General features: G+C 36.0%; 1 protein-coding gene across 2 annotated transcripts in view; it reads left to right on the top strand.

Annotated features, from left to right (window-relative positions):
• The window catches only part of EPHA6 (EPH receptor A6), a 959072-nt gene that overhangs the window by 730295 nt on the left and 211267 nt on the right, over positions 1 to 17510 (top strand). For both annotated transcript variants that reach the window (XM_054481297.2, XM_063661446.1), the window contains one exon: positions 13125 to 13310. In XM_054481297.2, coding sequence (XP_054337272.1) covers positions 13125 to 13310 — 186 coding nt within the window. The remainder of the gene's footprint in view (positions 1 to 13124; positions 13311 to 17510) is intronic.

The following is a 17510-nucleotide window of genomic DNA, read 5'->3' as shown; positions in this document are numbered from 1 at the left end:
TATCTTTTCCCCAATGTATGTTCTTGGCGCATCTGTCAAAACTCCGTCAGCTATAAATATGTGGATGTATTTCTACATTCTCTATTCTGTTCCATTGGTCTGTTTTTATAACAATACTATACTGTTTGGCTTAAAATAGTGTTGTATCTTTTGAAGTCAGGTAGCGTGATGCCTTCAGCTTTATTCTTTTGCTCAGGATTGCTTTGGCTATTTGAGCTCTTCTTTAATTCCGTACAAATCGTAAAATTGTTTTTTCTATTTCTGTGACAAATGACATTAGTATTTTGATAGTAATTGCACTGAATCTGTAGACTGCTTTTGGTAGTACGGTCATTTTAACAATATTAATCATTACAATCCATGAGCATGGGATGTCTTTTCATTTGTTTTTGTCTTCCTAAATTTCGTTCATCAGTGTTTTATGATTTTCCTCATAGAGATCTTTTATCTCCTTGGTTAAATTTATACCTAGATATTTTATTTTATACTTTTTAGCTTTTGAAATTACATTTCCTTGTTGATTTTTTTCAGGTAGTTTATTATTGGTGTACAGAAACACTGCTGATTTTTGTATGTTGATTTTGTATCCTGTAATTTTATTAATTTATTTATCTGATCTGAGAGTTTTTTGATGAAATCTTGGTTGGGGTATTTTTGGATATAAGATTATATCATATGCAAAAAGAGATGATTTGATTTCCTTTTTTCCAGTTTGGATGCATTTTTTTTTTTTTTTTTTTTTGAGACAGAGTCTTGCTCTGTTGCCCAGGCTGGAGTGCAGTGGTATGATCTCGTTTCACTGCAAGCTCTGCCTCCCAGGTTCATGCCATTCTCCTGCCTCAGCCTCCCAAGTAGCTGGGACTACAGGCACCCACCACCAAGCCCGACTAATTTTGTGTGTTCTTAGTAGAGATGAGGTTTCACCATGTTAGCTAGGATGGTCTCGATCTCCCGACCTCATGATTCGCCTGCCTTGGACTCCCAAAGTGCTGGGATTACAGGTGTGAGCCACCACGCCCAGCTGTAGTGCTAATAATTGAGACCTTTCTCAATTTTCGTCTATCAGTGGGTTGTATACGTTCAAGTGTTTTTCTGATGGTAGATATCATCCTTTCGTTTCCAGGTGTAGACCTTCCTTAGGTATTGCTTCTAGGGCCAGTGTAACAGTAATTAATTCCCTCGGCTTTTCTTTCTCTGAGAAAACAATGTATTTCTCCTTCATTTATGAAGGATAACTTTGCTAGGTATAGTATCTTTGGCTGCTAGTTTTATGTTTCAGAACTTTGAATATATCATCCTATTCTCTTCTGGCCTGTAAGACTCCTGCTGGAAATCTGCTGTTAGTATGATGGGATTTCCCTTATAAGTGACTAGACACTTTTCTTTTGCTGTTTTCAGAATTTCTTCTTTGCTATGACTTTTGACAGTTTGACTATAATGTGCCTTGGAGAAGACCGTTTTCATTACATCTATTTGGGGATCTCTAAGCATCCCATGTCTGGTTGTCTAAATCTCTTGCTAAACTTGGGATTAAGTTATTATTTCATTACATAGTTTTCTCTCCCTTCAGTATTGTCTTCACCTTCTGGAACATTGAAAATTTGAATATTTGGTCACTGTATGGTGTCCCATATGTCACATAAGATTTGTTTATTATTTTTTATTGTTTTATCTTTATTTTTGTCAGACTGGTTTTTGTCAAAAGAACTATATTCAAGTTCTAAAATTCTTCTTCTTGATCTAGTCTGTTCTCGAACCTTTTGAATGTATCTTTTTATTTCATTCAATGATTTTTTTTGGTTCCAGGATTTCTGCTTGGTTCTTTTTTATAATATCTATCTCTTTGGTAAATTTCTTTTTCATATCCTGAATTGTTTTTCTGATTTCTTTATATTACTTATCTGTGTTCTATTGTATCTCATTGAGCTTCTTTAATATCATTATTTTTCTCTGATTTTATAAATTTCTTTTTTGTTGGAATTTGTTGCTAGAGAATTATTGTGTTCCTTTGGAGGTGTCATATTTCTTTGCTTTTTCATGTTTCTTGTGTCTTTACATTTATATCTCTGCATCTTGTATAAAAACCATTTGTATTAGTTCGTTATCATGCTGCTAATAAAGACATACCTGAGACTGGGTAATTTATAAAGGAAAGTGGTTTAATTGACTCACAGTTCAGCATGACTGGGGAGGCCTCAGGAAACTTACAACTGTGGTGGAAGAGGAAGTAAATATGTCCTTCTTCGCAAGGCAGCAGGATAGAGAATAATGAGAACCAAGCCAAAAGGGAAGCCTCTTGTACAACCATCAGGTCTCATGAGAACTTACTCACTATCATGAGAACAGCAAGGAAAAACCACCCCCATTATTCAGTTACCTCCCACTGGGTCCCTCCCACGACACATGGGGATTATGGGAACTACAGTTGAAGATGAGATTTGGATTTGGACATAGCAAACCAATATTCAGGCTTCCAGATGGCAAGCTCTGGCCCTGTGGTGGTGGAATTAGGTTGGGTAGGTTTGTACTCACGTTCCCCCATGGGGCGTGACAGTGCATCCAAATTCAGAGGGTTGGGTGATGTGAGTTTAGGTCTCATGCCCCTGGATACAAGGAGTTGAAAGCTGAAATGGTCAATATGATCTGCGAAAGTGTAGGATAGTGACTACCAAACTGTCCTCTGGGGAGCGTTTTTTTTTAAAAAAAAAAAAAAAAAAAGACAAGGTTTTGCTCTGTCCCCTGGTCTGGAGTGCAGTGACATGATCATAGCTCGCTGCAGCCTCAAACTCCTGGGCCCAAGCAATCCTCTCACCTCAGCCTTCTGAGTAGCTGGGACTACCTTTGCCACTACACCCAGTTATTTTTTGTTTTTAAGATGGTCTTACTATGTTGCTCAGTCTGGTCTCAACATCCTTTCCTCAAGTGATCCTCCCACCTCAGCCTCTCAATTAGCTAGGATTACAGGCATGAGCCACCATGCCCAGCTGGGAAGTGTTAGCTGTTGCTCCAAGATCAAACGTTTCGGTAGTGGGAAGGATGCTGAATTTTGTCAAATGCTTTTTCTGTATCTATTGAGATGATGATGATTTCTGTTTCTTTATTCAGTTAATACGTGTGTCATATGTATTGATTTTGGTAAATTGAACCATCTTTGCATCCCAGGGATAAATTCCACTTGACCATGGTGACTGAATATTTTTATGTGCTGTTGAATCTGATTTGCTAGTATTTTGTTGAGTGTTTTTGCATCTACCTTCAAGGATATAGGCTTGTAGTTTTGTTTTCTTATATTGTTCTTGCCTGGCTTCAGTATCAGGGTAATGCTGGCCTTGTAAAATGAGTTTAGAAGTATTCTCTCTTCTTCAAGGGGAGATTTTAAAAAAGAATGGTATTTATTTCTTATTTAAATGTTAGATAAAATTCTGCTGTGAAGTAATAAAGTCTGGGCTTTTCTTTGATGGGAGATTTTTTAGTGTTGATTCAGTTTGATTCCTGGTCTGTTCAAATTTTCTTTTATTTTTCTTAACTTTATCCTGGTAGATTCCATGTTTCTAGGAATTTATCAATTTCTTCTAAATTATCCAATTTATAAGCATAAAGTTGTTCATAATATTCACTTATGATCCTTTGTGTTTCTGTGGTATCTGTTGGAATATCTCATCTTTCATTTGTGATTTATTTGAGTCTTATCTCTTTTTTTCTTAGTTGCTCTGGTCTGGCAAAGGGTTTGTCAATTTTCCTTATCTTTTCAAAAGAAAACTAGTTGATCTTTTCTATTCTTTCTAATCTCTACTTTATTTACTTCTATTCTGATCTGTATTATTTCCCTCCTTCTGCTAACTTCATGCTTCATTTGTTCTTCGTTTTTTAGTTTCTTGAGATAACATTAAGTTGCTTACTTAAGAACTTTTCTCTTTTGTAATGCAGGCATTTATTACTATAAACTTCCCTCTTAGAACTGCCTTTGGTGCATCCCATAAGTTTAGTATGTTGTATTTTCATTTTCGTTTTTATTTGTCTGAGGATATTTTTAACTTTCATTCTTAATTTCTTCCTTGATCCATTGGTTGTACAGCAGTGTGATGTTTAATCTCCATATATTTGTGAATTTTTCAGAATTTCTCCTTTATTAATTTCTAGTTTAATTCCATTATGGTCAGAAAATATACTTGATATTGATTTCAGCCTTCTTAAATTTATTAAGAATTATTCTGTGGCCTATCATCTATCCTGCAGAATGTTCTGTGTGCACTTGAGAAAAATGTGTATAATGGTGCTGTTGGATGAAACATTCTGTATATACCTGTTAGGTCCATTTGGCATAAAGGGTTGTTGAAGTCCATTCTTTCTCTGCTGATTTCTTGTCTGAATGAACTATCCATTGTTGAAAGTGCAGTATTTAAGTCCCATACTATTACTGTATTATAGTCTATCTCTTCAGATTTATTAATGTTTGCTTTATATATTTAGGTGCTCCAGTGTTAGATGCATATATATTTTAAATGCTTATCTTTTTAATGAACTGACCCTTTTGTTATTATATAATGACCTGCTTTTTCTCTTTTTCCCAATTTTGACTAAAAGGAGGTCATTCTAATATAACGATTATATAAGCATAATCACTCCCACTCTGTACTGATCTAATCTAATACAAGCATAATCACTCCCATGCTCTATTGGTTACCATCTGCCTCTTATTCCATACCTTTGCTGTTAGTCTATATGTGTCCCTAAAGCTAAAATAAGATTTTTGGAGGCAAAATATTGTTGGATCTTGTTTTTTAATCGATTTAAACATTCTTTTAACTGTAGAATATAATCTCTTTACATTTAAAATTATTATGGATAGATATGGGCTTACTATAGGCATTTTGTTAATTTTTTACTGACTGTTTTGTAGTTATTTTGTGTCTTTCTTCCAATCTTACGGTCTTTGTGATTTGTGTATTTTTGTAGTAATATGCTTTGATTCCTTTCTCTTCATACTTTGTATATCTGCCAGAGGTTTTTCCTTATAGTTATCATGAGGCTTACATAAAACATCTTATAGTTAAAGTATTCTAATTTAAGCTGAAAGTGCCTTAACTACAATTGCATACAAAGACTCTATGCTTATATTTCTCTTCCCTTACACATTTTATGCTATTGATGCAATACTTTATATCTATTTATATTGTATATGCTAACCCATAGTTTATAGCTATAATTGTTTAAATACATTTGTCTTTTAACTATTATGCTAAGTGATTTACATAACCCCTTTACAGTTTTAGTATATTTTCTCAATTTGAGTATATGTTTACCTTTTACTAGTAAGCTTTCTACTTTCATATGTTTTTATATTTTACTTATTTTCCTTTTATTTCAACTCAAAGAATTCCCTTAAGCATTTCTTGTAAGGCCAGTCCCATGATGATGGATTTCCTCAGCTTTTGTTTGTCTTAGAATGTCTTGATCTCATTTTTCATTTGTGAAGGACTGTGTTGCTGGGTGTAGTATGTTTTGTTAACTTATTTTTTAGCACTTTCAATATGTCATGCCACTCCCTCCTGGCTTGCAAGGTTTCTGTTGAGAAGTCATGTATAGTCCTATGGGAGATCATTTTTACGTGTTAAGTTTCTTCTCTTTTGCTGCCATAAAGCTTCTTTGTTTTTCACTTTAATCATTTGATTATAATGTTAAAGTCAGAAACAAAGAAGCTTTAAGGCAGCAAGAATATTGAGTTTATCTCTATTGAGTTTATCTTTCTTGGGGTCCTTTGAGGTTCCTGAATCTGTATGTTCATATCCCTCCCAAGATTTGGGATTTTTTCAAACAGTATTTATTTAAATAAGATTTCTGTCTCTTTGTCTCTCTTCTCCTTTGGATAATCTCATACATTTTATATTTGTACATTTGATGGTGTCCCATATGTCCCTACACTTTATTCACTCTTTTTTTATCTTTTTTAAATTGCTCTAATTAGCTAATTTCAAATAATCTTTCTTCAAATTCACAATTTCTAATTTTTTGCATGATTGCATCAGCTATTCAAACTATAGAGTTTTTCAATTCTGCCATTGTATCCTTCAGCACTAGGATTTCTGTTTGGTTCTTTTCCGCAGTTTCTATATTTTATCAAACTTCTCATTTCATTCATGCATTGTTTTCCTTATTTCTTTTAGTTGTCTATCTGTATTTATTGAACTTCTTTGAGCTTCTTGAAGATGAGCATTTTGAATCCTTTTTCCAGTAATTTGTACATCTCTATTTTGGTGGGGTTGGTTAGTAAAGCCTTGGTTATTTTGATGGTGTCATGTTTGCTTCATTCTTTGTTATTCATGTAGGCTTGCATTTCTGTCTGCATTTGAAGGAGCTAACTCCTCTTTCACTCTTTATAGAATAGATTTGACAAACTAAAATTTTCTCCTAATGGGTCTGCAGGTTGATAAGATTACCTCTGGGCTCATGATTGAGTGACATTGGATGCAGGTCTTGTGCCTGATAGTGGGTCTACAGTGGAAACTGCAGTTGGCAGGGTTATTACCAGAGGCTGTGGTTGGTGTGGGTCCCATTTGGTTTCTGGGCAGACTGGACTATCTCCAGGACCTTGATCTTTGGGTCTGGCTCTGGGATGATGAAGGTCTGCTTCAGGATTCACAGATTGCAGGTCTTTTTCCATGTGCAATGATGGATATGGTTTCCACTGGGTCTCTGGCAGGACTCCTGTTGGATAACTAAATGAGTACCTGTCCTGGCCATACTGTACAAGTTGGTGGCTGAGATGGGCTTAAACTGAGACATAAGATTGTTTCAGGATATACAGCCAAGGCTGAGATCTTTAGCCCTATCTCTGGGGTCATGAATAGGTATGTGTACAGTGGTTTCTTGGGTGAGCAAGCTTGCTTTCAGACTGCAGTTTAAAAAGGTGGGAGCCAATTTATAGGTCCATTTAAAGATCCTCAGTGGGACAGAGGTGAAGGATTCAGCCTGAATGGGCACTGTGGGACATGCCTTCTTGTGAGTGCCCAAGCAGGCCAAGCTTCTCTCAGTCTGAAGACAAAAGGGGTCTGGACCTAAATCCAGTGCCATTTGAGGATCCATTGTGGAACAGAAGTTGGCAAAGCCTGTCAGGGAAACAGACAGACATGTCTCCTGGTGGGATTCCAGCTGGGCAGAATTGCTTCAACACCACAGCTGGGAGGGACTGAAACCAATCTTCAGGGCTATTTTTAAATCTGCTGTGGAACTGATGTTGGCAAGCCTGACCCAGTGGCAGTGGGGGGTGGGAACCCCAACAGATCCCTGTGTGGTCAGGATTGCTCATAGACTGCATCTGAGAGGGGCTAGAGCTGAGATTCAGGGCCCATTTATGGTGTTCTATGGGATGAAGCCCAGAAAGACTGTCCAAGTGCATCTCTAGCAGTTCCTTGCATGGTGGAATAACTTCAGGGCTGTGACAGAAGGGCTGGCGCCTAGAAAGGGTCCCTTCAGAATCTGTTGTGGGATGGAAGTTGTCAAGCCCATTAGCACTGATGAGCTAGTCGCCCTGTGCCATTGGGATTATTCTCAGGCTGTAGTTAAGCAGGGCTACCATCAAGATTCAGGGCCTCTTCAGGACCTACTGTGGGATGGAGGCTGACAGTCTTTAGTGGCACAGATGGATGAGTCTACCAGCAGTTCTTATTGTGGATGGGATTACTCCCAGGCTATGGCAGAGAGGGGCTAGAGCTGAGATAGGGCCCCTTCATGATCTGCTGTAGGACAGAGGCTGCAAGCCTGTCCTGGTGGTATAGATGAGTGAGTCTCTCTCTAGGTCCCTGTGTGAGAAATACTAGGCTAGAATTACAGCTACAGGGAGCTGGAGCCAAGTTACAGGATAGCTTTTGGGTTCACAGACAAAATGGATGGCAAGAAGCAGATGGGTCTATCTGTGAAGCACTAATGTGCATGATTCCTCCCAGCCCTTTGGTGGATGCTTTTGGAAGCAGGCTCAAGGACAAACGGGGCTGTAACTAAACCCTTTGGAAAATGGGTTATTTATGGGTCTGAAGCTGGGTCCATAATTGCTGGGTCTGCCACTTAGGTGCAGGTCTGTACTCTCAAAACAATAATCCCAGATCTTGGGCTCCACTGGGGTTTCACCTCATACCCTAATCCAAGGGCTCCCACAAAGAAATTTTTGATCATGAATGGGTGCAGCATTATTTTTGTGTGTGTGTGGAGTAATACAAGTGGGTGACCACCTATTCTGCCATCTTATCTCATCCCCTAGATATCTGTTTTAATTGCCTCCTCTTTACCCTCTTGGTGAGGGAAGGATTTCATACCTCAAGAGATACCTATGGAGACAGCCAAACACACAGACCCTGCATTGGACAGATGAGATTGATGCATATTTGTTAATCACATACACTTACAGCCCAGAGGAGGGAGACACCACACACCATGCAGGGCCACATAGGGGTTGCATTTGGGAAAAAAAGTGAACAACCATGGGTATGGGGTGCAGGTTTGGTAATATCAAGAGGGCAGAGTACTCGTTGATACTCTGGAGGATGTGATTGGCTTGTTTGAATAGCTCCACAGGCTGACATGGAACTGAAACTTACTTCTCAGTGATGAGGAAGAACTTGACCTGAACTATTTGATAAGGCAGATTCTTTGGCTAGGAAACCTTATTTGCAGGAGCAGAGTAGGGAATAATGTTTACTGTAGGGCTATTTATACCCCTTTCAGATGCCCTCAGCTATCACAGAAGCCAATAATATTGGGCCTTAATCTTAGGACTTGCACCATAGTATATTAATGAATCTTAGCTATAGGAAGGGAAGGAAAGATATGAGAATAAAGCTATAGTTGGTTTCTTAAAAGTTGCACTCATTTCAGACAAGAGACAGGATTTCTGGTATTTTTGGGTGGCACAGTGACCTTGCCTTTGTCTGTACTTAGACAAAATTATTAAGTGACCCTACTTTGTCTCATTTTATCATGGTTTCAAAGTAGCCTGAAGTTGGTACTATTTCCAATAGGGGAATAAAATAGCATAGCTCTGAGAGCTGGGCCAAATTCCAAATCTCAGAGGCTGCTATTTTGTTTTTCTTTTTGCAGTTAAAAGGGCCTGTTGGTGCTGGGAAACTAAATCAGATGGGTTGGTCAAGGAAAGTTTTCTGAAAGAGGGATATCAAAGCTCAGCTTTTATCACTAATAAGGAGCCATACACATAGAGAAGAACTGAGGAGAGTAGAGACAGGAGAGGAAGGGAGACAACCTGTGGGAGAGCATTCCTGTCTGAGGGAAACAGCAAGTATGAGCAATGAAACAATTCATCACACCCAAGAGGTGTGAGAAAAACCATCGAGAGCATGGCTCTTTGCTTCAGTGCTCTCTAGGGGTTGGATACGGAGGAAGTACCAGAATCTCAGAACATGGGAAGTAAACTTTTGGAAAGCATCAAAGTGATCCTGATACAGTGGTCCTCCAAGACAGATTGTCCCTCACTGCCTGTACCCTTCCCTTACAGATTTAGTTCAATTATATGGACCTTATATGAAAATCTGAATACTAATTGATGCTTTAATATGACCCTGTATAACATACAACAAAATTGCTTGTCCAAGAATGTTTTACCAACATCCAGGGAGATAGATGGGGTTGTTAGCTAGTGAATGTGCTGTCAGTGGCAGAAGATCAATTATCCTATATATGTTTGTTTTTTCTCTGGAAACTAGACTGTAGTGATTTTTCTAGACCATCTAACATATATTTGAGCAGGGTCTGCCTTTCCATTTAATAGTGAAGTATTCCTAGGATATGAGTTTTATCATTCCAACCATCTGTTCATATCCAGTTCATGCATTTGAACACTATTACAATAGTTGGTTTGAAGACACCATTGCTACCAACTGGGAATTTAATATGCCAACACAGGAAAATATTAACGATGATAAACAGCTCAGACAGCAGAGAATAATGGTTACAAGCATGGACTCTGAAGCCAGACAGCCTAGGTTCAAATGACAACACTACCACTTTCTAGTTGTATCCCTGTTAGGTACATTACTTAGCTTACATGCCTCAATTTTCTCACCAACAAATTGGGATAATACTAGTACCTACCTCAAAGGTTTATTGGGAAGAATAAAATATATAGTAATTTCTTAGACCTGACACAGGATAACACTATGTAAGACCTACCTTTGTAATGATGATTACAACTATGTATTGGAAAAGAAAAAAAAGGTAATTAATACAGTATTCCTATAGTTGATGAGTTAATTATGTACTAACCAGTATATGTAAATGTTCACAGATCTTATTGAGGAATAATTCCTATCACTTATGGTTCTATACAGGGCCTCTCCTCTTCCTACAATGTCAATCACATAATAAATCAGTTTTTAGCAAAATCTGAAACTATGCATTTAATTTAAAATATTTTTTTCCTTTCTGCTTGGTATGTCTGATTCATTCAAGCCTACTGTAGATAACAATTTTAATACATTCTGTTACTGAGCTTTTTGGACTTTGCCTAAAGAATACACTAAGAGTCTCAGATCTTTAATTGAGGCAACCGTATTTAGTACCACTGAAATAAGTGTGAAAACAGCTTGATCATGCAAAGCTTGACATGAAGAAAACACCTGCCTGGTGTTAATAAGATACATGAATTTCAGACAACAGAAAACCAAAGAAAATTACCACTTTGTCTATCTTGGTAAAATACCAACAGAATTCTCATTATTTTCGTGACATTCAGAAGTTTATTTGAATTTCTATGAAATGTGAACAGAAAAAATCATATGGATTATGGGCTCATGGCAGGTGAGGGTTTTTAAAATATTGCTGAATTTTTATCCATACTATCAGATTTATTAAGACAAAATAAAATAAAAAATAAGGAAAAAATAAATATCTGTTTTGTTCTGGCTATTCATTAGAACAAACCAGAGTGATCTGAGGATAAATTTCAAGTATCTTAATAGGCCTGGATGTATTGGACATTAGTGTAAACAAACATACCCACTTCTCTTAAAGTTCAGGGTCTCAATAGAAATATGTTGAAAGTTCCTATCAATTGGCACTTTTATGCATAAGAGAAAACCTTTTACTTTCACAAACCTACTTTAGTTGTTTAAGAAAAGGAAAAATCTTAGTAATAATAATACAACGGTCATTAAAGGAATAACTTAGTGCAAATACCATCTTCTGATACTCACCCCTCAGAGTCTTGATCCTAGGCTGTGACATTATCAGAGTTTGCATTGGTCACCAAACAGCTTTGACATGGTATTACCTAAATCACTGCATTATTACAAGCAGAACTGAAAAACTACAACTTCTTTTTTTTCAGTGAAGTAAGGAAATTCATCCTCCAAGAGGTTGAGAGCATCATTAAGAAAAAAGAAGTTATTCTTGTGTTTGTTGCCAAATTTATACAAGATTTATACAACCCCAATATCATATGCACTGAATTATCAGTGGTTTTTGTTTGCTTGCTTCTTTGCTTGTTTGTTTAACACATACAGAATAAATTATCTTGTTAGACTGCTTTCTATTTCTAATGGACATGTGTACACATAATTTTTTGGAAGCAAAGTTATACCTTGTTTCCCTCCTGGTTATTTATTTTACCTAAAAAAAATCTTAGTACCTACACCAAAAGATAGTTAATATTCATGCATAGTCAGCATTTAGTTGACTGTGATAAATTGTCAAAAGAAAGGATAATTGAAATCTATTGTACTGCCAAATCTAATTCAATATTCTGTGCCTAAACTTATATTGTGTCTTACAGTTGGCCATAAGTGCTAATAGACCAACTGAAGATATTTTAATTTTAATTTCTTTCATCTTTCCAAAGATTTTGATAACTTAAAACACTGTATGAATAGTACTTTACAGTTTGTAAGCACTTTGACATAAATTGTCACTTTTGATCTTCCCAATATCCTTATGGGAATGAGAGGTTATAGAATTATGAAAGATTTTATTATTCTCACTTTATATATTAATAAATTGGGAATCAATCTTCATATTCTTAAGGAAATGCAGGTAATCAGCTCTAGAAAAATTAAAAGTCTAGAATTTCAAAGTTTGTTGCATGTATTGCATTGCACTGAGAAAACCCATTACCTTTTATCCACAATAACCCCTCCTGTCTCCTTGCTGCCCTGTGTCCATGTCATTCTCTCTACTGTTTCTGGAACTTTGAATGTTTTTCTTCACTTCCCTTACTCCTTTTATGCACCCTGTCTTGAATGTCCCTGCTTCTCTCAAATACCTAAATCCTGCTCATCTCTCAAGGTCTAGCATAAGTTTCATCCCCTCCAGGAAGTCTTCCAGCCCCCACTGTTCTTACTTAACAAATATAGCATTTATGGGAATTTATTAAGTTCTTAAGTGTTTAATTTATGTTCATCTAAATTCTCCTACCAGATTATAAGCACCTGAGAACAGAGACAGAGTCTTATACTTCTTTGAAACTCACAACATTCTAGCACTGGATATAGATATAATAAATGCTTGCTAAATATTTGGTTATTGTTTAATTACCCAGTGGAGACAATGCCGAAACATATCTCATCTTCCTTATCTGCATTTCCATCCATGTGGCTTGTAATTTAGCCTATATAATCACTTACTATGGTGGAGTTCAGTGTGGGTTTCTTCAATACGTTCATACATCAATTGACCCTAACAATTTCTAACTGTCAATGATGCCCAGTCATATGACCTAGGGGATCAAATTAACTACACATGCCTGATGGATTCCCTGAATAGAGTAAACATTTGGGGCATATATCAGCATTGAGAACAGGAACAGGAGACATTATGCTGTGATTGCGTTTCTATAGAATTACATTAGCATTACCCATTCTGCTAGTCATAATTTCTCAGCAGATCGGGGATATCTATCAATAGTATTTCCTGTGATATAGCACATGAAAATGCATTCCATTATTCATTAGAAGTGTTGCTGATCAAGCATATTATCCTTATAAACTTACTTTTTAAGAAAGAAATGTTTATGTGAAAATAACATACCTAAGAGTCATTATGTGAAAAAAGGATGTCAATGTATGACAGTTTGACTCTTCTGAAATGTAAGTTAATCAAATAACTGCTTTTGTTCATATTTTAAGGTGAATTTGGAGAAGTCTGTAGTGGACGTTTGAAGACACCAGGGAAAAGAGAGATCCCAGTTGCTATTAAAACTTTGAAAGGTGGCCACATGGATCGGCAAAGAAGAGATTTTCTAAGGGAAGCTAGTATCATGGGCCAGTTTGACCATCCAAATATCATTCGCCTAGAAGGTGTTGTCACAAAAAGTAAGTTACTGAGTTTCTTCATTACTTCTTTCACACACCTATCTCAGTTTTTTTTTAAGAAAAGGAAAAATCTTCATAATAATACCACAGTCATTAAAGGAATAACTTAGTTTAGATATCATCACCCCCTCAGAGTCTTGATCCTAGGCTGTGACATTATCAGAGTTTGCATTGGTCACCAAACAGCTTTGACATGGTATTACCTGCAAATCATTCCTAACATAACTTGAAGTAATGAATCAAGAGTAAAGGGTTATGTGTTTTTGTTTTGTTTTGTTTTGTTTTTTGAAATGTCAATAGTAACAGAACAAACACTTTCAGTGTTTTGGGTCATTAAGGTAAAATATTTCTGTTTAGAAATAAATGTCATATACAAATATAAAATGCTTTACCTGGAGTAAAACTTATAAACAAAAATTCTGCATAGAACCTATATAAATGGCAGTAGAAGTAAATTATTATAATTTATATAAAATGAAAAAAGTTTACAATTCCTCAAGTAAAAATTCTTCTTTCACAGAAATAATGGAACCAAGTTTATTCCTTTGAAAGGAAATATTTTCAAAAATCCAAAATTAGCAATATACTCTAAGAAACAGATTGCTATATATTCACTTTCATTTGAATAATGATAGGGCATAAAATATGACAATATTTCTCATTACTTTGTTCGCTAAGAATTATAACATATAAAATCCAATACAGATTTGGCCTTTTAAAAATAACTTCAATCTTTGAGAGAGGCATTTTTCTTTCATAAAAATACATTTATTTTAAAATCTTTTAAATAAAATTGAAACTTTGTGTCATATTTGGAAGCAGGAAAGCATAAAAGCTTACTAAAGAGATGCAATTGACTCTGTGTCTGAAACTCCCTAAGTCCTTCTCACAAGGTATTGTCCAACATGCTAGTCAAAATGAATAGATTACTGACAGCTATAAAAGTTTGGAAGACAGAAAAGAATGCTTCTGATGACAGATGTTGCAGTGGACTATTACTTTAGTGGCCTTAATGGAGCCTTTCAGTGTTCATGTCATTGTATAGTTTTTTCCCACGTTGATTCTGGGCTTTTCTATGTAACGAACTTTGGCCAATGGGACAGTAGCAAGTGTGATGCAAGTGAAGGCATCTTACATGTTTGTACGTTGGAGCTTGTCCTCTTGCAACACTCTTTCCTGGAACCCAGTCTCTATGCCTAATGAAGGCAATCCATAAGATGAAGCCACATGCAGTACTGCAAAGAAAAGAACTGAGGTGATCCAGCCAATATCCACATGTGAACTCCAAGCAGAATGTCAGCACTGAATGCAGCCTTGTGAGTGAACCATCTCTGATGTTACAACTCCACTACCACTGCTGTTAGATAGCTATAGCTGTGGTTGATACCTTGTGCAGGAAAGGAACCATGCACCTCCATCCCATCAACCCATAAATCACAAAAGATGATTAAATGGTTGTTGTTTTAAGCCACTAAGTTTCAGATGGTTTGTTGCACAGCAATAGATAACCAAACAGATGGACCCCAGTTAGAATTCTGCTCCTGCCACTTAAGAATTATGCAGCTATGGGTAAATTATTTAACATCTCTATCCTTTACTTCCATATCTGTAAAATGGGACAGGAATGCTGTAAGAATTAAATTTGTCAATGTGTAATACATTTAGCACCCTTTGTGCGTCATTGTAAACCACATTCAATGATATTCTTTATTGGGACTATATGTGCTAGCACTTTATATGTATATGTTACCATTTCATTCTCACAGCAACCCTAATTGATATCATTATCTACATTTTATGGATGAGAAACGAAGGCCCAGGCAGGTTAACTAACCCACATAAGGACCTTTAACCTACAGTATGTGGCATGACCGGTGTTCAAAATGAAGTCTGTCTCACTTTAAAACCCACCCCCCCCCTTTTTTTTTTTTGCTTTTGGTATATCCCTTTGAATGAGTTTTATACTTTAATTATCTTATTTGAATTGAACAACATTAAATAAATAACAATCTGAATTAAATAACATAATTCTGCCTTTCAGAATAGGAAAAAAATATTGGGGTAGAGTGATGTTAATTGCCCCTAAAATATAAAATTTGGAAAGAGCCAACTATGCCATAATACCTGGTAAAGATTATGACCTTTAAACAGAGAGACAGAGAGAAGAAATAGATGTTAATTATTTCTTTCATATTTTCTGACTTCCTTGTTATTAATTTAACATGAACATTTCAAGTTATTCCTTCTGTATTATATATCTCTGTCAGGCAAAAGATAATTTTCAAGTTGGGTTATGAACCCTTGCAGAACATTTTAAATCACAATTTAAGCATGATGTTGAAGTGCTCTGATGTGTGTTTATGCATGAAACATCTGGAAATGAGCGTCCAACAATAAATTAAAAGGTTTAAAAAGTGTCATATCTTTATTTTCTTACTTTAATAAATCAAATTATGCCTTTTTCCTATATTCCTATGTGCTTTATTCACATATTCTTATATGTGCATTACACATATATCATTTCTCAATCACAGACACACACACACACACACAAAGGAAAAAAAGATGTATATCCCTGTGAAATAGTGAGAATCATTTATCCTACATCAACTAAATATGTTTAATAAGATATTCTGTGGTACTTGCCTGCCAGTTTGAAATGGTTTATTTTACATAAGCATCCAACATAGTGATTGCTTTACAACTCTAAGAATCTCATCTAGAAATGAGACCAGTGACCTCTACTTAGCCACATTTATATGATCTACAAGTCAAGGTTTTTGTTCCATTTCTTAAAAAAAAGAAATAAAATAAAAATCTCATATCTGTTATAGGAAAACGGATTGAGAAAGGGTAGATTCAGTATACTGTTGAGTGGCAATCACCATTATAGCATTAACTTGTTAGAGTGAGCCCCATATAGGGTGGTGTGGAGCTACCAAGGTGGGTTGTAGAGATGGAGAAGGGAATAATCCTCACAAAGATAAATGGGCAGGTTTATATTGTTATCATCTTGACTCAAGTGCTATGGGACTGTTAGAAGAAAGCCAATAAATAAATGAGTGCCTCATTCCCATAAATTCATGGTAATTATTCCAAGATTACCCTTAAGTAGCTAAGAGATGGCTAGCAATTAATGCTCCCAAAGGACTACCCACTGCATAAAAGATAATACTGATGAAGATAAAGATGCAGTATAGGCTTATAAGGGCATGTTTGTAGAGTATCCTGGGATTCTGAGAAATAAATTCATAGACTCTCAGTTGAAAGTAATTCAAAATCTAGACCAAAATCTTCATCAGATTCTTTTACAAATTCTTAATATGCATATTTTTTATCTCATATAGGATTTATCTCTGAGAGACAAGTGTTATAAAGTTCTTGGGAACACTTTGGCTCTCTTTCATATTTGGGCATTATTTTAAACTTAAAAGTTAAATGATTAAAAGCTGTATTATCCAAAAAAATGTGTTTGATAAGAGTTGAACCTATTTGTTTGATATGCATCACAATTTCATTAACCTGTTAAGATACAAGTGATATAAAAAGAGATTGATTGACCTATAACCATATGCTTAGTACATACTTTTTCTCCAAGAAGCAAATAGAAGCCATAAGTTAGAGGACAGACTTGTAGCCATTAATAGCACAGATAATAGCAATTTGTAACAGATAACACATACACCGGTGTCATTAACTATATAACCAACAGAGAAAGAGCTACAGTTCTACAAAAAGGCAAGAACTGTGGTTTAACGATGAAGAAATACTGTGCAGTAACCACACTTCAGAATACTGGGCCCTGCAGTTTGAATTTATGATGATGGAAGAACCAAAAAGAGAAAAAATGAAGTGCCTACCTCCCAGCTTAGACAGCAACAACTAAATTTAGATATGCCAACTGTATCTAAAATAAATCCTAAATCCAGTAAAGAGCAATAGAAACCAATCAGGGTAGCAAACAAATTCCCAAACATAATTTCATTTCATAAAAATATTCCCTAAATATTCCATGAGACAGGATTGAAGTTATAACAGAAAGTGCTGCGCTTGCTCAAAACCCCCTTTAGTACTCAAGAATATTGTGGGTTCCTTCTGGAGAGGCATAGTGGGTCCACATGGGATCTGGGTAAGACAGTAGATTCAAGCCAGCCAAATACATTTTAGTACTTGCACAAAAACTGCTTCTCTGGTTCCATA

The sequence above is a fragment of the Pongo pygmaeus genome, chromosome 2 (assembly GCF_028885625.2).
Source record: "Pongo pygmaeus isolate AG05252 chromosome 2, NHGRI_mPonPyg2-v2.0_pri, whole genome shotgun sequence".
In the NCBI taxonomy this organism is placed as follows: domain Eukaryota; kingdom Metazoa; phylum Chordata; class Mammalia; order Primates; family Hominidae; genus Pongo; species Pongo pygmaeus.
Note: the sequence above shows the minus strand (reverse complement) of the source record. Positions and strands in the feature narration are given on the sequence as shown.